General features: G+C 41.6%; 1 protein-coding gene and 1 pseudogene across 1 annotated transcript; both read right to left on the reverse strand.

Moving 5' to 3' along the window:
• Positions 1-5,628: 5,628 nt before the first annotated feature.
• On the reverse strand, positions 5,629-8,872 carry LOC123408095 (annotated as a pseudogene).
• Positions 8,873-12,339: 3,467 nt separating this feature from the next.
• Positions 12,340-14,437, reverse strand: LOC123411909 (BURP domain-containing protein 12-like). Its single transcript, XM_045104865.1, has one exon. It carries the CDS (start codon positions 14,360-14,362, stop codon positions 12,488-12,490), a length of 1,875 nt encoding a protein of 624 aa, XP_044960800.1. The 5' UTR covers positions 14,363-14,437; the 3' UTR covers positions 12,340-12,487.
• Between the last annotated feature and the right edge of the window lie 13,453 nt (positions 14,438-27,890).

Below are 27,890 nucleotides of genomic sequence, written 5' to 3' on the forward strand. Positions count from 1 at the left end.
ATGGGAGAACGATGATCGTGGTGAGTGTCCCACGGGAGTACTACGGCCGCCCCGAAGAAATCCATACCGACTTTGATGAACTCTTCCAGATGTACAATGCCGACGCCCTCGACAAATCGCTTATGAGTTGCTATTGTCTGTAAGTTTTTCAATTCGTTGTCTACATATAACTTGTTTAGTTATTTCAATTCATTGTCTACATATAACTTGTACTCTATTATGCAGAATAAAGATTCTGGAATGTAAAAGTATGAACATCCTAAATATTGGGTTTATTGACCCAGATAAAATACATATAGCGACGCTAACTGATAAACCCAAGGAGACGGAGGAAAACCTTCTAAGGTTTCTAACAGATCAAAATTTCTGTGACCACATACTGTTTTCATACAACTTCAGGTGAGGGTCTTTACTCTGTTGTGTCCATTCACTTATAAGTGTAAATGATAAGTTACTCACACACACACACACACATATATATATATATATATACATGTGCAACTTTTATTGGATTCTGTTGGACATTCAAATTGATAAGGGAAGAGTTGATGCCTTCGACCCATTATCGAGACCCTTGGAACAGTTCCAAAGCCTGCAGGACATGCTCCAAGGGTAATTTCAATCATTCTTGCGCTTTATCAGTCTCTTTCGATGATTTTCTGATATATCAATTAATGAAAAACTTAGCAAATCATTTTCCTTGTCGGGCAGGGTTTGGAAGCGGTTCAAGTGCGTGACTCTCGGTATCGAGCATGAGAAGCTGACCTTTAGAGCGGCTCAGGTAAGTAGTAGTATGATATACTTCTATTTTCAATACATTTATGATGCTAGATTATTATTTTGATTATATATATTCTATTCTCGTAAAGTGCGACCAGCAGCCACGGGGGACGCATTTATGCGGATACTATGTTTGCGAGACCATTCGCACGTTTACCTCTGAGCACAAGGTTTACAGATACGACGTAAGCAATGAACATTCACACCTCTATTTTTACCCGTCATTCTTTGTTATCATGATTGATATTCATATTCATCTCCTCTTCTTATATAGTACACGACCATGAGGGAGAAGTCCCTACCAGAGCAACGCGTGATTGCTGTTGTAGAGGAGCTTGCGACCTTTCTGAGGACGAAAGCTATAGATGACAAAGGACGATTTAGTGTAGCTAGGGGCCATTACTCATGTTGGTCCATGTAATCGAATAGACGGGCTCTAGTCCCGATAATTCAGATCTCCATATAATTGTATATATATGCTCGCTTGTAAGATAAGTTAATCTTATATATATATGCATAAACATGTATATTTAGAATTATATGAAAACTAATTCCCGAACACCAAACGAGGCATCACGTTAATCTCCCGAACACCTAAACCCTAAAACCCTAAAACCCTAAAATAAACAAAATCTGCAGAAACTCTTTAGTCCCGATCCGTGTTAAGACCCGGGACTAAAGGGCCTCCCCTGAGGGCACTCCGAGGCGCCCACGTGGAGCACATTTGGTCCCGGCTTGGAACAGGGCCAGGACTAAAGGTTAGGCCTTTATTCCCGCCCCTTTAGTCCCGGTTGGTGAACCGGGACTAAAGCCCCTTACGGACCGGGGCTATAGGCCCTGTCCCCACTAGTGTTGGGCTTGAGTTAATGGTGTTTAGAGTACACTAGAAGAGTTGGACGCGCTTTGATGCGCCGTTGGTCAGTTAGTCTTATTAGGTTTCTTAAAAAAAACTCTGTTTTAAAATATTAGGTGTATTACTTTTAAAAAAATTACATATTTTAAGTTTGATCAAATTTGTAGAGAAATGTATCGACATTCATAATATCAAATCAGCATAATTAGATACATCATGAAATGGATTTTCATACTTTTTTGTTTAACTAGCAAATATGCCCATGTGTAGCAACGGGAGAGTAAAATGAAATACAAATTAAAATCTTATGTATCGGTTTCAATATTAATGTTCATGACTATCACAAGAATTGTTTGGGTATTTTCAAAATAAATCTTCATGTAGTTTGGATGGTCATGAATTTTATAAATGCATGTATATGCATAAAACTTATTTGTGTATTCACTATAGAAAACAATTGTGTAGTTCATTGGTAAATATGCGTGTGGATCTCGGCAATAAAATAATACATACGTAGGATCTTTGATCATAGGGCATGTACAACGAAAGAAGTTGGTGGAAGTGCAACATGCCTATGGATTGTAATTTATTCATTGTAATCATTTTTCTCACTAACTCCTTGCCAAGCAGCATAGAGCAATGCCTGCGGCATGTTCTTGCAATACGAATCGACGCCAATACGAAGGAATGATGGATTATGCGTCGTTGATTTAGGTTGCACCCTAAATAGCATTTTTTTATAGTTAATAGATAAAAATAACATAATATTCAGATTCCACACATTTTTAATCAAATTTCATATATAACATGTTGCAATTAGAGTTAGGGTTTAAAAGATATGATTATTTTGAAAAAATATTTATTGTAGATGGACTGCGAGTTGATTAACACAAATATTAAGATGTTTTATGTAAAATTTCAGAAAACGTTTCACTGCCACCTAAAGTTGGATTGCGGGTTGATTAGTATCAAAGTCAGGGAGTTTTAGTAAAACGGAGAAACATGATTCATCCCGACTTACAAATGGACTGCAGGTTGATTTAAATAAATTGTAAGGACATTTTTACAAAAATGAACGACAAACAACTAGGAAGAATTTGTACTTTATTATTAGGTAGGAATATTGTGGATGTCGATATTTAGAAACTCGACTTTCAAAAAAACTAATAACCCTTATATTTTAAAATTGATGAAATATTTAGTTTGGCTGGTGGGGGTGATGATGGTGTGTTTGTTTTTATGTATAACTAGCAAAAGGCCCGTGCGTTGCAACGGATTATTTTTTCCTAATTTTCAATGAAGATGACCATATTTTACTGCATCACTGAGATACACTATCACTCTTAATTTCGTGAAATCATGAACAATTTAGAAATCATAACATTTTCTAAAAATCATGAACATATTTAAAATCATGAATATTTTTATCATTTATAGGTGATATTTAACAATGGGTTAAGGTGACAATTAAGCGACAATTTTGCGAGATGGCCTTTGTGAAAAAAATAACATGTTAAATTTGAAATTGAGGTTTGAAAGATATGAATAATTTAAAAGATACTTTAATCTGTAAAATATTTGAGGTTTGAGAAATGGCTAGAAAAAATGGGGAGTACCTTGGGTCAAACCTAGGTCTTCCGGACGGGATTGATACGGGCAGGCTGGCTAGAGAAATATATCAAAATTCATAATATTAAATTATTATGCTTAGATTCGACATAAATTTATTTTCCATCCATTTTTATTTAATATTGTGGATGTTGATATTTTTTGCTCTGAATTTGGACAGAGTTATAGAAATTTGACTTTTCAAAAAAAAATTATCCCTTATATTTTAAAACTGATGAAATGTTTATTTTTTCAAAAAAACGTAAGAGATTTTGCGTTTCATTGCATTGAAAAGAGAGGGAGTTGTTTGATGGAAGGTTTCTCCCGTTATTATAAATAAAAATAAAACATACTATCATCTCTACCGTGACGTGGAAGAGATGATAGTATGTTTTATTTTTATTTATAATACGTTTATTTGGTGGGTCTTCCATGGTGTGATTTTGTCTCATCCGCTGTCAACTTATATTTATGTGGAAATTTTTTGGATCAATGGTTTCATATACTATATTGATGCCTCGACCCGCCCCCCTCTCCTCTCGTGTCGCCCCGCGGGCGACCGAGAGGGCGAACCCTAGATGTCAGCTTCCTCCCCCTTCCTCCGGCCCCATTCCCCGCCGCTGTCGGCACATACCGCCGGGTGGTGGCGGGCTTCCACTATCCTCCGCTCGGATCTTGGGCTGGTGCGGGACGACCTGGTCGCGCGAGGGCGTCGTGCTCGTGTGGGTCCGGCGGTGCGGCGGCAGAGGCATGGACGCGGGCTCACGGTGCGGTGGTTGCGCGCACGTGTGGCGTGCTCGGGGCTGGATGCAGCGGAGGCTGGATCTGGCCCGGTGGGCGGCACATGCCGCGGGTTCGGAGTAGGCTGCTTGGCGGGCGGCGGTCCGACGCCTTGGTGGGAGGGGCCGGTGGTAGGTGCGGTGGTGGTGTTGCCCTTGGCAGCGAGGCGGTCTGTTGATCGGCGATCCGCCAGGGCGGGCCGGTTCGATCTTCGACAGGTCGTCTCCGGTTGGTCTGGTGCCATACGGGGGATGGGGGTGGCCGCTCCTATGTTGCGTATGCTGCAGCTCGGTGGCGGGGCCTTAACGGGCCCGATCTGGGCCCGGCTGGGCAAGGGGTCCAGCATGCCCCTGCGCTTGCGTCCGATCTGCTACCGCGTGTGTCGGTGGAGGTTGTCCCCTCCCACGCGGTTGTGGTACTGCCGGCCGCTATCGACGATGGTTGTGTCTCAGTCCAGTCGACCTCGCTGCGTTTGGTGGGTTGTTGGCATGGTGGAGATAAGGATTGGTCCCGGGCGATGTGTGCGAGGGGTCGGGAGAAATCTCTATCGGATCTGGCCGACACCGATGCGGTGACGCCTGCGGGCGCCCCCTCCCTTCATGAAGGGCGTTGGATGTACCTCTCCCCGGCTAACCTCCGTGTGGCGGGAGAAATCCTAGGACTTGTCCGGGCAGCAGCGTCGTTGTCGTCGGAGTCCTTGAAGGTGTTGCTTGGCACACGGCAATCCAATGGCACTGACGTGTGGTGGAACTATTCGGTGGGCGCAATAGTTGCGGGACACTACAACTTTCGTTGATCCGGCGTTGCTCGCATTTTTTTTCTTATTTTTCTTTTCTCTTTCTTTTGGGCATGATTATGCTGCCTGCCCAGCACGTATCGTTGGTTGTATCGGTTGGTTGTTTTGTATACAAAGCGGGGAAATCCTTTTTCGGTATACTATATTGATACTACATTATCACATGGTAACACTTTTTTTCTAGATGGTGGGAGGATGCACGGGATTGATATATTTGTACAGCCGATTGCTGCTGATTGATTTGTAAATTCGTTGGGCGAGTCAAAATCGTAAAACAAATTTAAAATTGAATATCTCAAGTTAATGAAAGAATTTCAAAATTAGAAAATATAATGAATTAAAAGAAATAAATGAGAGCGCTTATTGAGAAATTGTTGACCCGGTCAAAGTCAAGTGACCCAATTTAAAATTGATGTCTTTAATTAATTGCGAAGGCTTAAAAATTAGAAAGCATATTGGATAGTATAGAAGAATTGGATGAGAAAGATTTGAGAAATTTTTGACGTGATCAAAATAGGGTGATGCAATTTTAATTGGAGAACCCAGTTGAATATGGGCTCTTTAAAAGTAAGGAGCAGAGTGTTAGAGAGGATTGGTCATAAATGTGTTAGGTCTTTGCTTCTGCTAAGTTGATCCTGTTAAAACTGAAGATTAGTGGTCTAATATTTCTGTCGTCCTAACCATGTCGCTGTGCAAACCATGGGAACACCAAAGCACCTCTAGTGTACTCAGCAATCACCTGTGAAAAACAGACCTTCAATTCCTTTTGCAGAGGCACATAATAACCATTAGTTTGGTTTGAGATAGGTGGTAAAAGAAGAATTCCCATCTCATGGTATTGGCATTGTCAACGAAATCAGTTCAAATCGTCCATCCTCAACATTTCTCCCGAGGTTGACTGAAATCTGGAAGCAGAATGGACTGTTCTTGCCTTGGTTCAGGAGGCATTTCATAACAATGAGCCAGATAAGATGAAAATCAAGCTTATGTTTGGTTCTTTTCCTTTTAGCAATGCATGTCTTGCCACTTCCATCTAGCATCCCACAAGTGCTTGACTGGCCAGAGTCACAAGTATCTACCAGCATGCAGTGGCGGCTCTTGTAGCATTCACACACATCATCTGCGTTGATATTTGAAAATAGAATCTCGACAACTCTACTCTTCACGAGCACAGGAACTTGCGCAGTTTGGTCTTGCACATAGATCTGCAGATCGTGAAGATATGGTTTTACTAATCTATTTCCAACAAAGAAACTGTTTGAGGTTGGGTGCTAGATCTCTTACCATGAATGGTTTATATATATGTCCAACAACATGGAGATACTTTGGATTATCAGGGCAATCGATTGGATAAGTACTGTCTCCATAAAGATTCCTGAATAGGGAGTTCTATAAATCATGACAAGCAGAGCAATATAGAATAACTGATGAAATGTTGACAAGATGACATGCATTTGCATACTTTTGGTATAGAGGTAAACCACTTAACTTGCACCCAGTAGTAATAAAATCTCTGACGATATCATTATGTCCATTCAAGGAATGTTTCTCAATGACTGACAAGTGCCCCTTCAATTCAGGTCTAAGAGAACCCATTAAGACAATTTTGCCAATAGATGCATAAATATTCAAATTACATGGTTTGCTCTGAGGTAGTAGTTCTTAGATGGACAAGAAGTCTGCCGAATCATTTTTTATTCTTTCTTTCCAATTCTTCGACATCACCTGCAGTCAATATAGGAGTTTTATCCGTTACATAGTATAGATTTTTAAAATAAAATGTTAATGTTACAACTTATCCAAGAAGATAAGTTAAATAATTATGATCTACTTCTATCAACAGAGAACTTATGGAGTGAAAAACATGAAAGCCTTGATTGTGTCGTTCGTCTATTAACATCAATGTAACATGTGAAATTGTGATATAAGATGGAAGTGAAGACACAGGAATGACATCCAAAGGATTTTGATTACCATCTTATTAACAAGCTCATTTTAATGAAAATCCATTGTTTGAACCTTTAAACGGAATGTAAGGGAAAAAAGAAAGAATTAAATATGTAGATTGCTACCTATCCCAATCAAACTAAAATCACAATGCCTTGGCAAATTTATACCTGCTGATGATTTTCTGCACGAGTACTTTTGGTGTGTACGATCCACTCTGACACTCTTCTTAATTTTGATCTTGTAGCATTCCCGAGTTTACAGTTAATTAAGAATTCATCAATTCCTAATAAAAGAGTCCATGTGTTTAGTTATCCAGTAATAGTTTTTTCTTCTTCTTAAACACAACTATCTGCTGGAAAATAAATGTACATGCTAATATAAACATGAGGGAGAAGGGGTTGTTTGAATATATTTCCCACCTTTTTCCCATCAACAAAGCCCTTACACTGTTAGTCTAATGTATATTTTCCCAATTTTCTCGATAGCAAAGATGGCAAAAACATCATTGTAATTACTCCTGGGTCACCGCATTTTTAAGTACTACAACCAGGACAATGCCAGTAAAGACTAAAGAGCGGCAATGAATAAAACAAATGCAAAAGTCATACCTTCTGGTTGCACTAAATCTTTAGAGTTCATCAAAATTTGGACTGCAGACATCTGAGAAGCTCTTCCCTCCAAGCCATTTCTAAATTCTACTATCTTAATATCTGAAGAAAAAGAACGAGAATGTCTCACCACATGTTGTTTGCATGCACATAAGCTACATTTATAGGTTAAATCAGAAACAAGCTTACCTGATATGTTTGTTTCATAATTATGAGCATGGACGGACCAAGAAAACATCATATTATGAGGTTGTTTCATAATTTTATCTTGCTTACCTGATATGTTGATTACCAACACAACATATAATTTTTTTGAGGGAATCGCAACATATAACTTGGTTCCTTTGGGGATGAGGTGAGAGCACATCCATTAGAATAAGACAACCAAACCAATTGATTAAGGAGTTGGGGGTGGTCATGCTCTCGTTATCACTGGAACCCAGCCAAATATCGCAGGGAGATGCTCGCTCACACTATTCTCTTGTTCCACTATACATTAACAATCTTTGAAAAAAGAAAGAAAAGTCCACCTCTTTCGGAGAATGGCAGCTCTCTAGAAACCAATACAAAAGGTTAAAACCCAATAGTTCAGTGGTTACAGTTGCAGACATACCAAGTGGGAGTCAAAATCTACCAGTATTTTCAATTCAATCAAGTTTGTGCTGGAATCATAACAAAACCGCTTTGCTGACCAGATGTGTACACGCAAAGTTATTTTTTGCAAAATAACATATATGGTGATTATTAATTCAGCTCAACAGAATTTGCCTAGATGCTTATACCAAAATAAATGCAAACACTGAACCATGAATACGAACATTCATCAGTGCAACGCAAAACACCATTACCTTGATTTCCCTCTCTGCCTCCTTCCGACGCCTCACGACGGCCTCGTCCTCGCCCTCCCTAACCACCACCTCCACAGGCTCCTCAACCGCCTCCTTCGCCTCCGCCCCCTTGAACACACTGAACCCCTACACAACATTTGCAGAACAACAAACCTAGCGGAAATCAAACCACCAACACAACAGCTCAAAGCACCAAGCAAGCAGGAACCGAAGACTCACCGGGCGCGGAGGCGGCCCCGTCGGCGCGCTTCTTCTTCCTCTTGATCTTCTTCGCGTTGGCCTTGCTCTTGCTCTTGCGCTTCCGCTTCTTCTCCGGGCCCGGCGCCGCCACGTTGGGGGCCGCGGGGGCGGAGGACCGTGCGATGTCCCCCGCGAAGCGCTTGCGGTCGAAGCGGGTGCCGGCGAACATCGCCGACGAGAGGCTCGGCTTCTCCTCCATGGTTTGGGCTTGAGACGACGGCGGGGGCGGAGGAGGCGGAGGGGCGTGGGGGCCTTGGGGTTGGGCTGATCCGTCGGGGTGGGGGCCAACGCCGTCGCCGAAGACGGGGGAACCGGTGGTGTCTGTCGGGGGTGGGGGGTGGGGGGAGTTGGGAGTTGGGAAGGGGGAGACGTGCGTGGGGATGGAATTATGGGCTGTTTTCTGGGACATGTGGTACGTGGGGGTGGGGGTGGAACGATGTGTCCCATGTCGTACGAGGGGTGGGGATCGAGCTGGGAGGTCGAACCATAAGCGAGGTCGAACCATCACGACGACGGCAGATCCCCCTTTAATAGTAGAGATATGGTGATTTAATGGCCTTTTCATGATGTGATTGCTAACTAACCTATATTCATGTGAGAAAATTTCTGCGTTGGTGATTGCATGTATTATATTGTGCTAGAGTATCATATGGTGGCATTTCTTTTTCCACGTGATGGGAGGGTGCACGGGGTTGATTTATTTTTATTACATCGATTGCTGCTTAATTTGGAAAATTGTTGGCATAGTCAAAGTCGTAAACCAGATGAAAATTTCCGTGCGGCCATTTGACGTTGATGTCCGACTACTTTGCCCTCATGCCCTCTTCGCTAATAATTCTTCACCAACGGTTGCAGATGTAAAAAAAATATCTTCGATCATTTCTACCATGGGGTCCGGTCCTTTGATGATGACTTCATCTTTAAGAAGAACCTCATGGGAAGGATTGGGTTCCGCACTTACTAGGAATGCACGTTTGCATTACGGATGCTTGCATATGGCACAAGCGCTAATTCATGGAACGAGTACCACGGATGTGTGAGAGCACATGTGGAAATGCATGGTCAGATTTACAATTGTTGTGGTATTAGTGTTTGGACCTTGATACTTGAGAGAACCAAATGTCAGAGACACATAGAGACTCTTGGCAATCTCGGAAGCAAGAGGGTGGTCATGTTTTTCTCGGATCTCTTGACTCGATGCATTGGAAATGGAAGAACGACCTAAAAACTCTACAAGGGCAATATCAGGGCCATGTTAAGAAGCCCATGATCACTCTTGAAGTAGTTGCATCACATGATCTTTGGATTGGCATGATTATTTTTGGATACCCAATTCTCACAATCATATAAGTGTGCCACAACGATCACAATTGTTTACGAGACTTGCCGAAGGAAAAAACCTCCTCCTTGCCACTATATAGTCAATGGGCATGAGTACAACATGAGTTAGTATCTGGTTGACGGTGCCTATCCTTTGTGGGCTACCTTTCTCAACACCATCTCTAGCTCAATTGACTAGAAAAATGCTCAATTTGCTCAAAGACAAGAAGCAGCTAGAAAGAATGTTGAGAGGGCATTTGCAGTTCTGCGGCCACGTATTGCAACTATTCATGGACCGGCTAAATTATGAGATGCGGAGACTTTGTGCAAGGTGATGACATGTTGTGTGATCATGGACAACATGATCGTGGAGGGTGAGGGTGAGGATGTTGCCGCATCTTCTGAATTTGAGAACATGAATGACCGTATCGAACTTCATGATCAGAATGTGGTCACATTTGAAGAGTTTGTTCAAATGCATCACCAAATCCGGCATCGAGCTACTCCAACTGAAGGAAGATTCTATCAAGAATCTGTGAACGATTAAAAGGAACACCGATGTTTGAATGTACTCTTTGAACTTATTTAAGTAGAAGTAGAACTACCGCTGCATTTGAATATTTGAACTATCTTACACCCCTAGTAACGCTCTATACAAAATATTATAACGTGGTATACAAAGTATAGTAATTTTTGTAAAGAATATAGTAAATTGCAAACTTGGATGGTAAAAAATATCTCACAATTACTACGTTCCATACACTATTTTATAAGATTTTATATACAGCGTTACTATGGACGTTGAATAAGCTATTCTACACGCATGTTTAGAATAGTATTATCATATACGTATATGCGGTTATTTGAGTGTGCGCGGGTGAAAAAATAATGAGGCGGGATGTATGCATGCAACATTGGATGATCGGCTCTTGTATTAGTGTTCACAAACTGGCCCTTGATCCACGAACAAATACCTAAGCATATTTACGGGTCAATCTTAAAGATGTAAGATGTTTCTACGTCCATATCAAGATAAATCTAAGATAAATATTATTTCATGGAGTAGTAGTATAGAAGTGGCACCACTCAAACAGAGTTTGAGTCATTTGCCATCTAGCGAGCATGACGTTAGGATGACCTGTGCTGACCTAGATAATTGGCAATGGTGACCACAAAACTGCTTTCCTGTCGCTTGCTCTTTTACTTTGTTAAGAGATGGATCTTGGGCTTTGATTAGCTTTTGCCGGCTACTACGTCTTTCCGTGTTTACCAGATCTCATTGTATTTTTTGTTAAATTTGGCTATATACTACTCCCTCGTATTAATATATATAAGATGTTTTTAAGATTGAACTAACTTAAAATGTATGTGCACTCCGCAGACTAGCAAAATGTTATTGCTTGCCATAAAATCTTATATTATTGTGTTCGTATTTAAATGTTAGTTTGCAATGATATTGTTTTCGTATGTAGAACATAGTACATTTTATTAGCTAAAACTGTAGTCAAATTAAGACCCAAAATAGGAGGGGCTAGACGGCTAGTAAACTATAACAGAGGTAGTAATTACTAGATGAAAAGATAAAAAAATCATGAAGAAATGATGCATAGTTAGAAGCTAGAGGAACTACTACTCTACACTAAGAAATGATATATATTTTTATTATATATGTTTTTTATTAAAATGGTTAAATTGATGACTTAGATATATGTGTCAAACTTGAGGGGGTACTGTTTCTTGCTCCGAAGAATCGTCGCCATGCAAGTGGTTTCCTTTTAGAAGCAGATGCAAGCAGTGCTAGGTGTGTGACCACAGCTGGACGGTAGTAGTAGTACTAGTAATTGTTGAGAGTTGAGACATGCAATTATCATAATCAATGCTGGTCAGAAACCCACAGAGATTTGAAGATAAGGTTTTCCCTCGTCTCAATGGTGACCATGGATGACAGGCTAGCTTAAAACCATTCACCAAACCGGCCGCTCCCTCCGCCCCTAGTGTGAGCCAGCCAAGGAAGACAAAAAGCATGGTTTGGATCATCATTAGCTGGCTGGCTGGATGGACGGAGAGGTGTTTGTGAGTACAAATTGGCATTATCACCATTGTCTGGATCATTGTGATCATTGACCAAAGGACCATGTACGTGTAAGAAGTACTAGTGGCCATCGTCCCGGTCTTAAGCCCTGTCGAGCGGTGATAATCTAAGGTTTAATCACTTGCCATCCGGGGAGGGCAACGCCAAATAAAAGCGGGCCACTGTTAAACCACCATTGCAGCTGCAGGTGCACTAAATGACTGAGGCTACGACAACAACCATCTCCATGCTCTGCAAGAGCCCATTGTTTTATTTTTCACATGTGCTCTGCCACCACATAAAATCCAAGAGGATCATTTCCTCATTATTCCGAGAGGATCGACATGCAATGCGCGCATGATCGATGGATCGATCACTTGAAGCTGCCTTTTGGCCGCCCATGTCGATCGCACCAGGAATCCAAGCATCGCTTTTCATGATGAACGCCATGGACAAAACATAAAGGGGACTTCGGTCAGCTCAGCTCAGCTCACGCTTTCTTTCAACGCGTTCTTCTTTTTGGACGATGGTCCATACGTACACAAGACCACCACACATAAATTTGAACCCGGTAAATGTACTGCTACTCCTTTGTCTTAGTCTGGCTTAAGCACTTGCCATGGCATCGATCGGTCAATCTGCGGCCGTCCACGTCATGTCGCCCTCGAAGATCCAATGGCAGACCTCCGTCTTGCCGGGCTCGCCGCCGAGGAGGACGAACGCGCCATGGCTCGGGCTCCAGTCAGACGTGTCGAGGTGGCAGATGGCCACCCCGCGGTTGATCTTCCGGCCGCCGCCGGCGTCGGCGGCCATGATGTCGGCCTCGTACACCCGCGCCTTGGGCACCGAGTGGCAGTAGTACACCAGGTACGGGAACAGGCTCTGGTGGCACGACACGGCCCGCGCCGCCTTCCCGCCGGTGACGTCCCCCAGCCTGACCTCCGCGCCGCTGCCCGCCGTCGAGGCCGTGCTGCGCACCACGATGTCGTCCCCCAGCATCTCCACCGCGAAGTCCACGACGTCCTCCGCCGAGGTCGCGCACCGCTTGGTCTCGCCCCGGCTCGGCGCGCGCTCGCACTCCGCCACCGTCGACGCCACCGCCTTGCCCATCGCCGTGTCCGGCGGCGCCCCGAAGGCCTCCGACACGGCGCTCGCCTCGAACGGGATCTTCCTGGCGATGTCCCTCGGCAGGAACGCCCTCGGCGGCATCTTGTCCCGGATGTCCGGCATCGGCATTCGGTTCCCGGCCACCAGCTCCCTCTCCCTGAAGAACTTTCCCGGCTCCGGTGACCACTTCGTCGCATGCCGCTGATGCTGCTGCTGCTCGGATGTCGATGCCGTCGTCGACTCCGCCAACGTGTTGTGGTACTCCTTGAAGTCGACGCCGGTCTTGGCGTACGCCTTGAACGTGGTGTTGTCGCCGGCGTACGCCTTGAACCCGATCTCGTGGTTGCGGTTGGTGCCTTGGCCGTAGCCTTTGAAGCCGACGCTGCCGGCGTTGGCCGACCCGCCGTAGCTCTCGAACTCGGCGGCCCCGCCGTTGGCGCCCTTGGCGTAGGACGCGAAGCTGTCGTCCCCGACGTTGGACCCGTCGCGGTACCCCTTGAACGTGTCCACGCCGGCGTTGCCGCCGGCCCCGTAGCTCCGGAACGTGTTCTCTGGCACGTTCCCCTCCACGCCGTACCCCGTGAAGGTGTCGGTGGCGCCGTTGGCCGACTCGCCGTAGTTGGCGAAGCCGGAGCTGAGGGTGTTGGTGTCGTTGCCGTACGAGGTGAAGGTCTCCCGCAGGCTGTTGCCGCTCTTGCCGTAGCCGGAGAAGCTGCTCTCCCCGCTGTTGGCCTCCGGGGAGTAGGACGTGAACCCGCGGCTCCGCCCGTTGGCCCCGGCGTCGTAGTTGGTGAACCTGGACTCCGGCACGTTGGTGTTCGCGGCGTAGGAGGTGAAGGAGCCCGACCCGCCCGTGGCGCCGCCGGCGTAGGAGGTGAAGTTGGCAGTCACCACGTTGCCGTTGGCCTCGTAGGTGCTGAACGAGTCGGCGCGGGCCGACGAGTCCCGGCCGTAGCGGCGGAACGAGTCGCCGGCGATGTTGACGTCGGGGGAGTAGTTCTTGAACCCGTCGGTGCCGGCGCCGGCGCCGGAGCCGTAGTTGGTGAAGTTGGCGTCCCTGTAGCCCGTGAACGGGCCCTTTCTTGCCGCCACATCAGATTCAGAGCCAGAGGACGACGGGCATAGCAGAGCAGCCTTGGAGCAGAGCGTGGGCAGGCGGGCGCGGATGTCGGGGAGCGACGAGGGGAAGGACGCGGCGTCGGCGGCGGGCAGCGGGGAGAGCTTGGAGACGAAGAAGGCCGGGTGGGGGCGGTTGTTGGGCACCTTGCGGTTCCAGTACCGGATGAAGGCCGCCTTCGCCGTGAACGGGTTCACCGACGCGGCGCCGGAGGCATTGCCAGGGGGCAGCAGGAGGAGGGCTAGGAGCAGGGCGGTGAGGACGGGGCGGGGTGGAGAGGCCATTGGAGGCCACAACGGAGATTTGGGGAGTGGGGTGGTGGTGGCAGGGGAAGAGAGATTAATACTGTGAGTAGGAAGGAAGAGTGAGAGTGGGGATGGAGATGGAGGGAGGGAGTGTGAAAATGTGACTCGCAACGAGCGAGTTCGAATTGGATGGAGTACGGCAGCAATTGACATTTGGAATTTGAACAAATTTGCTTTCAAGAGAGGAGTGCATGAATGGCCCGGTGTGTTTCAGGTAAAAAGAATACTAATTTTGTGACCATAACTTTGTACTTTGCGGTTGCATAGGAGCACTATGTACCACGATAGTTTAGTTCGGTGCCGAGAATCATCTGCATAAGAGGAACGGAAAAAATAAAATAATAAAACATTACTCACAAGAGCAAACATCTGCCACAAGCTACTCCAATGTTGAAACTTCACTAAATTTTACACAAACATTACTCACAAGAGCATCTTTCATGCAAAAAAATAAAGATTTTTATTCTCTTTTCCAATTTTTGTGGAAGCCGTGGCAAAAAAAAATCAGTGCTCAAAAATTCTTTGCCACGCCTTCTAGGAATGCTATTCCATGATGAAAAATCTCCAACTCTTGGAATGCGTCTCAACATTTGTCAGAAAAAAATATATCAGATTTTTAAAATTTTATTTGATTTTACTGTTCACCTAAGCTCAGTTGAGTTCAGGTTGAGAAACTCCGCATTGCATTTTCACACCTTTGCTTTTTTGAGGTTGTCTCTGGTGTTTGAACATTGAGGAGCTCGTGGCAAAACAGATTAAATCGGCTTCAAACAACGTTTTCTTTAGAGTTTGCCTTTTTTGCCACAAGCTACTCGAATGTTGAAACTTCACTAAATTTTACACGAACAGTACTCACAAGAGCTCTTCCATGCAGAAAAAAGATTTGTATTTTCTTTTTCCAATTTATGTGATTTTACTGTCCATCAGATTTGTGGAAGCCGCGGCAAAAAAAATAGTGCTCAAAAATTCTTTTGAAAGTAGCATTTTAGAGTTTCGTTTTTTTGCCACGCCTTCTAGGAATGCTATTCCATGATGAAATTTTTCAAACTCTTAAAATGTGTGTTAATGTTTGTCACCAAAAAATATCAAATTTTAATTTTATTTTTTTGCTTGATTTTACTGTTCAGCCCCATATATGGATTACGACCCCCCCCCCCTTCTAAGGAGGAAATTTGGTATAATGTGATTTTATAGATTTTTATAAAAAGGCTTGATATATAATACTATTTAAAAATCAAAATTATTTCTGTTTGTATAGAAATAGAAATGAAACCTAATCCTTGAACCCATTGGGCCAATACCCATATATCTCCGTCTATCTCTGGCAGGCGTGTGCAGAATAGCTAGCAACCCAGCCGAGAGTTAAAGTGAACTATAGGCAGTGCAGTTACTGCAGTATGCCATCTAGTAGTAGACTAACAGCACTAATGGTGATGTATCTGGTGCACCAGGGCAATTGGTGCTACCGGTGCACCGGACCACCGTTACACATTTTAAGATGTTTGAAAAATTCAAAAAAAAACTTTAGTGTATCTACACAATACCATTGCATGCTGTCACAAAAAAGAACAAATCAAAATTCGAAACATTGCTCAAGATATAAAAATGATAAATATATTTGGCATCAAAGTGTTAATGGGCCAAATCTGAAGCCCAATTTGTGTCGAATTTGTTATTTTTGTATCTCAATCAACGTTTCGAATATTGATTTGAATTTTTGTGATAACATACATTAATATTGTGTCAATGCACTAGATTTTTCACAGATTTTTTAAACATTTGTAAAATGTGTAACAGTGGTCCGGTGCACCGGTAGCACCAATTGCCCCGGTGCACCAGATACACTCCCCATTAGGAGTAGTGGTGCATCCACGAGGGTGAAGGAATAAAAACTATGGGAATAATATTAGTTTTCGAAATTCAAGCAAGTAAAGTGTTGCAGTTGAAACGACCAAATATGTGCATGCATGGTCCACCATTCGCCCGCCCAACTCATATTCCAAATTTGTCTGTCTCAACAACTAGTGTAAAGCTGTTTCTGCTCCTGCATCAACGCCGAAGCAGAGCGGGCTCTCCCGATGCAAGCCATGTATAATTCTGTTCCCAGTGCGCATGCAGGTGCCACGAAAGGAAAACGTAAACAAGAAAAAGAGAAGAAAAAAAACGTACTCCAACTGGAACTGAAACAGAAAAGGATGAGAGTCAAGCAAGCTGGATGATCGATCGACCGACCCGGAAAATTCAGCGCCGTACGCACGCACGGAATGCAGGTCCAAAACAAGAGTTTATGTAGCGATCGACCCATTCTGGTGTGCGTCGATCGTCGTACTTACTCCGGGCTCTCCTGCGCGTTCTCAGAAGAGAGAAGGTCTTGTTCTACCTGTCGCGCGCCCTTGCTTTGAATTTTGATGTTGTTTTTGTTTTCAATCTTGCAACGGAGAATGCCAAAATGGGGATGGACAAAGGCCAGTTTGAGTTTGGGGCTGAGCTGCATAGGTGCAATACTGGTACTGCATCCGTTTCCAGTGGCTACTGCCCACCTATCTTGCTCTGGATGGCGATGCCTGGTTTGGCCTCCGCCATTGCTGGCTCTGACAAGATCACAAGACCCGTACGTGGCAGCAAAAGGTTGAAGTTCGAATTCTAGACATCAAGGCAAAATAGATGTTTCTTCAATGAAGTGATGCGAGCCTCCTAACGCTTGATAGGTTTTGCAGCAATATGTTAGAATTGTTAAGCTTGCTTCCACATGAAGGTGTTTGGTTTATTGGCGAGATTGACCACCGTCAACATATTAACCAGGTGCAACTAGTCTGTCCACTTCACACAAGTGAGCACAAAATAAGTCCCCCAAAGCAGGACGTGCTTATGTGGTTTCTTGACAAGGATCAACCAGCATGCCTGAAAAGAACAAAGACGATAGACATACTACTCGTCAAGCAGCAAAGTCCTCTAAAAGAATCACAAATTTTCCTTAGTATAGCCAAGCAGCAAAGGCCTCCAAAAAATACTTAGAAAGCCCAAGGCCTCCATTGGCCCAAGAAAGCCAGTGAAGCAACTTGGCGGCCTAAAAACTGGCCTAAATCGGGCAAACTGACAAAATGATGAATACATTTGTGGATTCTGACCTAAATGCATGGGTGGATCGTGAGAGTTGATAAGTTTCGACACTTTTAACCTAAATCTGGGAATTTTTTAGATATATATTGGGCGTGCCTGGGTTCGTATGACTGAAGCTCGGCCAATGCCACGGTCAACTTGTGGGCATGGTTGGGCCTTGACTCGTCATCATGATCAAAGGAGTATGATGCCACTGAGAATATTGATGTAGCACATGCATTAAAACTTTACCAAAATCGGTTAGTTAAGGTAGCATGCCATCAGGATCAATCAATATGCTAGTTAATTCATTAGACTTAATATATTTGTTGTACTTGTTCTGTTTAGATCTCATTTTTCTATTATGAATGCAACAAAAGCCTTGATTGCCTTACTTAATTGTCCTTGATCGATTGCTATGACTTATACCGCCGTCCTTTCTTTGACTCAATTCTAGCGAGGATGATCCAGTCAACACGTTCCAAAATTACATCTGATTAAAAAAAACACTAAAAACAGTTTGAAACTCATGAATTGTGCTTCAAATGAGGCATCATTTTTTAGATTCCAAAAAATAGATGACCTTTGGAAAATATGATCATACAAAGATACTCTCGAAGAAGATACTCCCTCCATCCATATATATAGGGCCTAATGCATTTTTCGAGATTGCCTTTGACTATTGATGAGATTAATAGTATATAAACTGTATAATGTGAGAATTATATCACTGAAAGCTCCTTTTACGTACGAATTTCAAGATATGCTTTGTGTAACTTTCATGTCATATATTATTGTTTTAACATATGGTCAAAGTTAGCCTAAAAAAACGCATTAGGCCTTATATACATGGATAGAGGGAGTACTTCTTTTGGAAAATTATATATCAAAATATGATCAATTGTTAAGGACACTTTATTCAAGTCACATAAAGATTCTCATGTATGTCTTAAGAGCTATTGCCGACTTATTGAAGGAGCAAATATGATTAGCTCTGTACAACTGCACTAGCAATTTGCAGTCCTGTTCAAAGTAAGAAAAACAAGCAAAAAACTATACAGGAGTAAACAAAATTCAAGTAGGCACGCATTAGATGGCACGCATATTGATGAGAAGATGAAATTTGTTTGAGCATCAAGAAAAAATCATGGTACACAGGCCATGTATTTGGAGGTTCTGATATGATATGCTTTCCTGTCAGTAAAATGGTTACACCAACAGAAAGCTTACTTATCATTGATCAATAGTGAACATTGTACCAGATGCATACTCAATAAGAAAAGAAAACCAATGGACAAAGAAGGCTGAGAAATTCAGTACCAGGTTGCAGTCTCTTGTCCACCCAATTGTTATACTCGATCTCAAACGCTGCAATGCCGGCATCGATCATCAGTTCAGCACCAGCCCCATGATCCGGAGATGAGCCGAGTCACCATGCAGGTTTCTTGCATCCCCGTATACACATTGTTGTGTTGCATCGCGGGTATGTGAATCATACTAAACAAACTGTAGTTTGGGAGTCGGTCGGTAAGTCCAAAGCTCGTTGACGGTGAGGTTGTTATTTCTATAAGGACAATGATGATGCAAAAGCAACAAGGGGTAAAACCCTAGCTCAATTTGATATATCTTCGGCGGTGGCCGATATATGTCATTTATAAAGAAGATTTGGCGTGTCACGACCACTATCTAACACAATTATGCTTCCAACTCCTAGACTTAACGATCCAGAAACTAGGAATAAAACCAAAAAATGAAGTTGCACTCCAGCAAGATCATGGACTTGATTTTGGTGGATTGACGCATATGTCGCATGGCTGCACCCCTAGCCCGGCAAGGCCAGGCAAGCACATGTGTGTGGGTTCTTTTTATATCCCCATACCCATCACTTAGTGAAGTGGTGGGACTACCATATATAAGTAGGTCAAACTTCACCTTCATAAGTGGGCTGGGACTAAGGATTGCACCTCCACTTCTTATCATACATGGACCTTTGAGTTTTAAATAAAAGAGGCCCAATTGAGTGCACCAGATATATTGGGCCCTTTGAGCTTTATATCGTTAATTTAACTACTTAAATATATATTCATGTGGACCTTTGGGACTAAGGGTTGCAACTCCACTTCTTATCATACCATATAGGATTGCACCATATTATTTATTAAATAAAAGAGGCCCTTTGAGTTTTATGTTGTTACTTCCAACTATAAATGTACTAGTAACATACACTATTAACATATGCATCATGTTGCTAATCATAATGAGAGTAACATAGATAATAACATATACATGCCACATAAGCAAAAAAAATGATGTTTAATGTAATTAAAGAGGAGAGAGACAAATAAAGTAACATAATATATATGTTACCATCACATAGCGCTTTCGAATAAAAATAAATCTACAAAGTAATTAATAAAGCTATATATGTTACTACAGCTGTGACATTTTTTACTATAAAGGTAGTAACTTAGACTAGCTAGTAACATACATATGTTAATCCTTACGTTTTTATTTAAACCACATATTAGCTTTGACTGAAGTCAAACTTTATAAAGTTCGACCAACTTTATAGAAAACAATACGAACATTTACACTTCAAATTTATATGATGTGAAAATATATGCAATGATGAATTTAATAATATTGATTTGATGGTATATATGTTAACATATTTTATTATAAATTTGTTGAAAGTATTTAAGATTTGATTTTAGACAAATCTAATATTCAAAGTAAACAAAAACGGAGGGACTACTAGCCTAAATTACTCCCCTATGACTAGCCTTAAGCTTATCATTCATGGTCACCAATTCCAAACCTCTTCAAATCCCAGTAGCTAGGTTTCTGTCCAGCATTGATTATAACATTATTGCATGTCTGAACTCTTAAGAATTTACTACTGTGGTCACACTTTCGCAAAAAAAGGAAAAACTACCGCGGTCACGCACCTAGTACTACATCTTGAACCTGCTTCTGAAAGGAAACCACTTGCATGGCAGATAGAAACGATTCCCTTGAATCAGAAGACGAAATCTTCTAATAGCTATGCATGATTCTTCCATGAAAGCTTTAGAACATTGCAGTTTAGATGCAAAGTCTGCTGTGGCTCCAGCTCCACTTTGCTATCAAAAGCCACAACATCCTCAATGGATTCTGAAAAGCACATTTCCATCATGAACCCTGCATTCCCATGCCTCCTGTTGAGCTTTAGCAGGAAGAGAGTCAGAAGTCTCGCGGCCGGCATCTTTCTCTTGGTGCGCTAAGGTCAGAGACAAGTGCTTCCTTCCCATTGTCACAGACAAGTGCTTGATTCCCTCATATCTCTCTCTGCCCCTTTCCGCTTCCATTTGCTTGGTCTGGCTTGATTCATAATATTCTCAACAATTATGAACCATAAACCATGGTCCACACAGTGACTGGCACGGCTCCATCAACGTTTGCTTTTTCAAATTTCAATTAAACTTGGTGTTTTTTTTAAAACAATGGTATATGTGCATCCAGACCATTCTTAAATTGACAGATAAATACTCCCTTCGTTCCTAAATATAAGTCTTTGAAGAGGTTTCACTACAAGTCTAAATACGGATGTATACAGACATATTTTAGAATGTATATTCATTTATTTTACTTCGTATGTAGTCACTTAGTGAAATCTCTAAAAAGACTTATATTTAGGAACGGAGGGAGTACATCACTACGCTCTGGACCTCTTGCTGCCGAGTCACTTGCGCTTGCACTTTGCGGTTCCATGCCAAATTATTGAGAAAATTAACGGAGGCCATGTGCCGGAGAGCAATGTGTACCGCTGGCTGCTGGTCTCAGTTCTTCTTCCATGGCAGCTTCCTTTTGGTGTCTTCTTTTCTCAGCAGAATTAGTTTCATTCTTTGCCAGGAAAGCTACCCTTGAACGAGAGAATTAATTTGGATCGTATTGGGAGCAATGTTCCCTTTTCCTTGATAACACAATTCCAGCCGGCGTGGGGATAGAACGAACCAGAGACATCCGCATGGGAAATGGTCCCGCCAGTGAGTGAGTGACCATCCATGCATGCATGCATACATGGAATGTACCCGATGAATGCGATGTGCTTCTCTTCCGATTTAGACACGGAAGAAGCTGTGCGTACCACGTGAAACCGTCCATGCATGTAGTATAGGGATTGTTTGTGTGTGGTGGTTGAACAGCTTGAGCATGTGCCGTGCAAGGAATGATAGTACGTGTGGTCCTCATATAGAATTTCTACATCACCAGCATTGACAGGTCTTAGGCCTCCTTTGGCTCATAGCATTAGGAATATCGTACGAATATGAAACTTGTACGAAATGAGATGTCACGTATCTCAAATCGTATGAATATGGTAGGAAAAGATATGCCATTTGATTCATATCATGATATACAACAAGAGGTGATAAAATGTTGTGCACAAGAGACTACTAAACCAGTCATTGAAGAACTTGATGGTGGTCATTTTGCAATACTTGCAGATGAGTCCAGTGATTTGTATCTGAATGAACAGTTGGCTGTTTGCTTGCGTTATGTTGATAAGAAAGGAAGGGTGGTTGTAAGATTTCTTGGTCTTGCTCATGTTGAAGATACTACCTCTTTGACACTAAAAGCTGCAATTCAGAAAATGCTTATGGACTACAATTTGACCTTTGCAATGGTCCGTGGGCAAGGATATGATGGAGCTAGTAACATGAGAGGTAATGCTAATGGCCTGAAAAGCCTGATTATGGATGAGTCCCCTTCTGCCTACTATGTTCATTGTTTTGCCCATCAACTACAGTTAACTTTTGTTGTTGTTGCTAAGGAGAGTGGGCTGAATCAGGAAATGGGTTTGGGAAGGACATGTGATACACGTTGGGGCTCTCACTTCAAAATTGTTAACCATGTCATCTCTATGTATGATGCACTACGACGAGTCCTTCGCAAGATTGGAGACGAGTACCATGGTGCGGAGGCACAAGCGGATCTATCCATAGAGACAACATTTCGATCATTTGAGTTTGTTTTCGTGGCACACTTGATGCAAGAAATATTTGGATACACAGATGAGTTGTGTAGAGCTTTCAAAAGCAAGACGAAGATATTGTTCATGCTATTGAGCTTGTTCATGACACAAAGTATTACTTAGAGGCTTTGAGGACCGATGCTGGATGGGATGATTTTCTCAAAAAGGTCACATCTTTTTGTACAAAGCATAAGATCAAAGTTGTTGATACGAAGGCTCCTTACTTACCCGTTGGCCGGCCTAGAAGGGGTTTATGTGATGGTGCGATCAATTACCGCCGCTTCAAGGTTGATATGTTTGTGGGTGTCATTGATAGGAAAATCAGTGAGCTGAATGGCAGATTTGATGAGGTAAACACGGAGCTACTTTCTTGCATGGCAGCATTTTTCCCACTTCATCTATTTGTTGCTTATGATCAAGAGAAGTTGATTAGGCTTGCTACAAAGTTTTATGATTCTGATTTTACAAGTGATGAACTGGCAAGACTTCCATGGCTACTAAACATGTATGTTACTAATGTGAGTAGAGATGAAAGGTTTCAAAACTTGAAAAATCTGTGTCAACTTTCAGTTATTCTTGTTTAGACAAACAAGCATGAATAATATCATATTGTTTACAAGCTTCTTAAGTTTGTATTGATTCTGTCATTAGCTACTGCTAGTGTTGAAAGGGTATTCTCTTCAATGAGTTATGTGAAGAATAAGCTAAGGAGCAAAATGGGTGATGAATATTTGAACAATTGTTTGCTTACATTTGTTGAGAGAGAAGTTTTCAATCAAGTGAAGGATGAAGATGTCATCAATCTATTTCAAAAAGGCGATCGTAGAGTTATATTGTAAGAAGAATATCATCACTTTATCAATTAAAAGGTACTTACGTATTCATGTCGTTATGGTTTGATACATTGAAATATTACTATTGATGTTATGCTAGTGTTGTTTTGTTCATATATTGCTAGTTGTGTGTTGTTTGGTTCATATACTATGTTTAGAGAGAAAAAAAAAAGGTGAATACCCAACTTTCACTTCCTGGCGCCGCCACTCATCTAGACTAATGTTTATTTTTCCGTTGAAACATGGTGACCTACCCGGTTTGGCTCCATCACTCCATCAAATGTATACCCCTTGAGCTTCTAAAAAAAGGTACACCACTCAGATAAACAAAAAAAAAACTCTGTCAAATGTTATAGACTTCTCATCTAGCTCTGCATTTCTTGCCTCAAGAAAGAAAAGACAATTCTGCATTTGCACAAAACAGTTTTTTGGTTTTTTTTAACAATCACCGGTGGGGGGAGGGTGGCACCTGAATGCATTACTCAAAGCACCAACGAGGCAGGTTTACATAGTTGTGCCAACGCGCGAGGAGAGGTATTGATGCCATGACATGATGCCGACCTTGTGAAGGGTATCCTTAAATCTAACACTCCAGAGAGTAAAGTCATTAACCAAACTCATGTTTCACATTTTAAAATGCTTAAAAATTCTGAAAATAAATTAGCAGATTCTCACAGAATCATGTAGGATGTCACAAAATTTGGAACATACCTGAAAAAACAAAAATGACAAATTCAACATTGATAGTACATAACGTAAGTTGGGCTATAGATTTTACCCATTATCACACTGATATCAAATCTACCATTTTTATGTCTTAAATATGATTTAAATTTTGAAACAAAAATTTATGGTAACGTAAATTAATGTTGTCTCAATGTGTAAGATTTTGTTTCCAGATTTTTTACAATGTTCTATGGCATCCGGTGCACGGGTAGCATCACAAGTGCGGTTGCACCGGATGCATTTCCTGAGCCGGTGGACTTTTCCACCCCATCTCACATGCTAGTTTTATCTCAACAACTAGTAGTGTGCAGTTGGTCTGCTTTTCCATTAAGACCCAGGCAGAGCACAGTGTCCCAAAATACAAAAATTAAATAAAAACCACGGTGTCCCAAATCAGGACGTGCCTAATTCAAACCCTGCGCGTATGCAGGTGCCAGGAAAGGAAAAGAAAACAAGAAAATAAAATTGGGGTTTACATATACGTGCTTTGCTTTTTTTTGTTTCGATATATAGCTTACCATTCTTGTCAAGTGGTAGTTTACATATATGTGCTGGCTACTATATATGCATAATTCTGCTTTCTCTCTCACTCAGATCAGAGGAACGTACCATTCAAAACGAAAAGTTCAGACGAAAGTTGGATGGCTGATGAGAATGGTGTGTTTCCAACCTTGCAATGGAGAATGCCAAGATGGGCATGGCACCCCACCGCAATGGCCATTTCCAGTGGCCGGTACTAGCTAGCTCTTACAGACGATGCGTGAAAGCAGATCGTTTCTTTTTTAGTAGAAGCGGCATAACATTTAAGTTACGCTCCTTGCAAGAATTCACGGAAGGGACAGATAAACATCATGAATCGATCAGAAGGCTTGAGCGAGTGGTCAACTGAAAGTTTTAAAATTCTGAATTGACTTGGGTTATTGCAGTTTAATGTATGAGTAATGCTACATCTATAAAGGCTTACTTAAAGATTTTACGTACAAACTGATGTGTAGAATTGTGATTGGTAATTAGGGGATGAGGGGCCCCACTCCCATTGAAAATCAGAGGGGGAGAGAAGAATTAGTTTGGGAGGTTAAGTAAATCTTTGTAGGTCTAGCATTTTACATGACAATGATATACGATAGTGATCTTCCATGACAATTTTATGTACTAACCGTGTATTTTACCCAACGTGCACACGTTTGCCAAATATCACTATTTTGATCTTGTCACAAAACTTTAGCGCAAAATGAACTCCTCCAAAAATTATTTCATGATCTGGTTTTTCCTTAACAACGCCATGCCATGGCTTACTGTGTTACCAGCCCACATAGAAACGCCATACCGCTGGGTTGTAGACCGTAAAACAATGTACTTTTTGATTAGATGGCGTTTTAGGTATGTGAGTGGTTTCCAATAAGCATCTTCGGCCGTTCAGATTAAACAAATCTAGACGCATTTTGTATATATATGGTGATACAGAATTACAAAAACTCAAGCCATACAAAAGCAATGTCGTGACACATACCAGAGTCGAATAAGTTTGGTCACATGGATTCAAAAGGTCATATATTTTTAAACAGAGGTAGTATATATCCACAACTATTTCAAGTCATGACCACTGATGGCTGCTTAAAAATCATCACTTATGGTCGGTGGTAACAAAAAAGCCCATTATTCCGTATTTTGCCCAGCAATGGTGATACATCTTAGAATAAAAAAACATGATCTAGCGCTGCAACGGTAAATCATCCGGTTATGATTAGTGGTGGAGGACGAAAAAAATTATGATGGAGCGAACTCTTAAGTAAATTTTTTTGAAGCAAAACTATAAGGATCAATACACAATAACAATGTACATTAGTATTTTCATGTGATCCTCAACAGAATAAGAAAATACAATGAAAATGGAAACAAAATTAATAGATTTTTCTCTAAAACTATCGATAATGAAGCTTTCAATGGTGTCTCGAAGACCAGGCAATGGCAGTGCCCTACCCTCCTTATGCAACTTAATTTTACGAAGATCATAATGAAGCTTTCAATGGTGTCTCGAAGACCAGGCAATGGCAGTGCCCTACCCTCCTTATGCAACTTAATTTTACAAAGATCGAAGCTTTTGAATATCTCTCGCTTGATGTAACACATCATTAGATCATTAAGCCAGCCAACGGACATCTTGCTGCACAACTGTTGCCACCTCTACCGGTAGTAGCCATGCCAAATCAACTATGGGATAAACCATAGGAAATGTAATGTGTCTTTCAAGTTCAATCATCTTTAGTTAGACTTGCAATCTCATGGCAAGATCTAAAGTCTTCAATTCTTCTCATATGAGTCATGAATACCTCAAGGTTATCATCTACATGTTCACATTCATAATTAGAGATGTCCTCGTGATAAATATATGTCTGTCGAGCAAGGCTATTCACACTAAAACTGGAAATAAGTCTATTTGATGAAGACAAGTGAAGTTCTTGAGCGTCCCTGAAAATAACGAACTTCAGAAGATTTTCGTAGTTTAAAAATATGTATGGGATGTTTTTCCAAAAAATATGTTTTCTATATGGCTGGTAATAATAAAAATGTTTTGTCTTTAGAAAAATTCATAAATTTTAAAACATTTTTCGGATTTTCTGGAAAAATAATAATGTATTTCGAAATGGTTCATAATTTTTAAAAAATGTTCTTTGTTTACGAAATCAAAGCAAAAAATGAATTATCAATACTTTTTGATATTTTCAAAACTATTCCCAATTTTGGGAAATCTTTCCAATTTTGGGAAATGTTTGCAATTTCAAAAAATGTTTATGTTCTTTAAAAAATGTGCATATTCAAATACATTTTTTATGAAATTTATAATTATGTTTGTGCTTCCGAATAATATTCCCATTTTCTAAATTTTCTTGTTTTTATTCTAAAAATTTATCAAACTTACCATTTTTTCCAAAAACAAATTCCACTAAAATTTTCATGTTACTTAAAAATATAGTAAGAAAAAATAGCAAACTTGTAAAAGCATGTCCTACAATAAACCAAGATAAACCTTTGCAGTTTTGTTTTATGCTTCTTGTAGTGTCTGCAAAGGAGCTCCAGCCCGGGGTTTCCTATTTGTGCGTCGGGCGTCGAAATCACTAATTAGGGGTACTTTTTTGAAGTATCATTCCCATCTTCCCAAAGGTTGCGACAAATGACACATTGCATGCGTGTTCTTTGTCGTAACCTGGGTGTTTTCCTTTTTTACATAGATTCGTAATTTCGAAATGTTTTATCTTTTAAACCGTGTGTCCAAATCTCAAACCGTTTCAATGTTGAATTCTCGCACTGAGATCTTCAAAATTAGATCTCATGTTGATAGATTTTAACGAAATTTTTTTTCACGAAAAAAAGACCAAAAAAACGTGCCTCACGCGATAAAAAAACAGAATAAAAAATATGTTTTTTCGTGTTTTTTTCTTTCCGAGAGGCACAGCCGTGCCACTCACGAAGGCAAAACTGTGCCTCTCAGGGAAGCAAAATCGTGTCACTCACAGAAAAAAAACCGCGTTTTTTTCCTTTCCGAGAGGCACGGGCGTGCCTCTCACAAAGAAAAAATCGTGCCTTTCACGAAAGCAAAACCGAGCCTCTCATGGGAAAAAAATACACATAACGTGTTTTTTTCTTTCCTCAGAGGCACGGCCATGCTTCTCGCGAAGGCAAAACCGTATCTATCACAGAAGCAAAACCATGCCTTTCGTAAAAAAAACAGAAAACGTGTTTTTTTCCTCGAAAGGTATGGGTGTGCCTATCGTGAAGGCAAAACCATGCCTTTCGCGAAAGCAAAACCATGGCTCTCGTGAAAAAAAAACACATTTTT

Source organism: Hordeum vulgare, chromosome 7H, assembly GCF_904849725.1.
Source record: "Hordeum vulgare subsp. vulgare chromosome 7H, MorexV3_pseudomolecules_assembly, whole genome shotgun sequence".
Lineage (NCBI taxonomy): Eukaryota > Viridiplantae > Streptophyta > Magnoliopsida > Poales > Poaceae > Hordeum > Hordeum vulgare.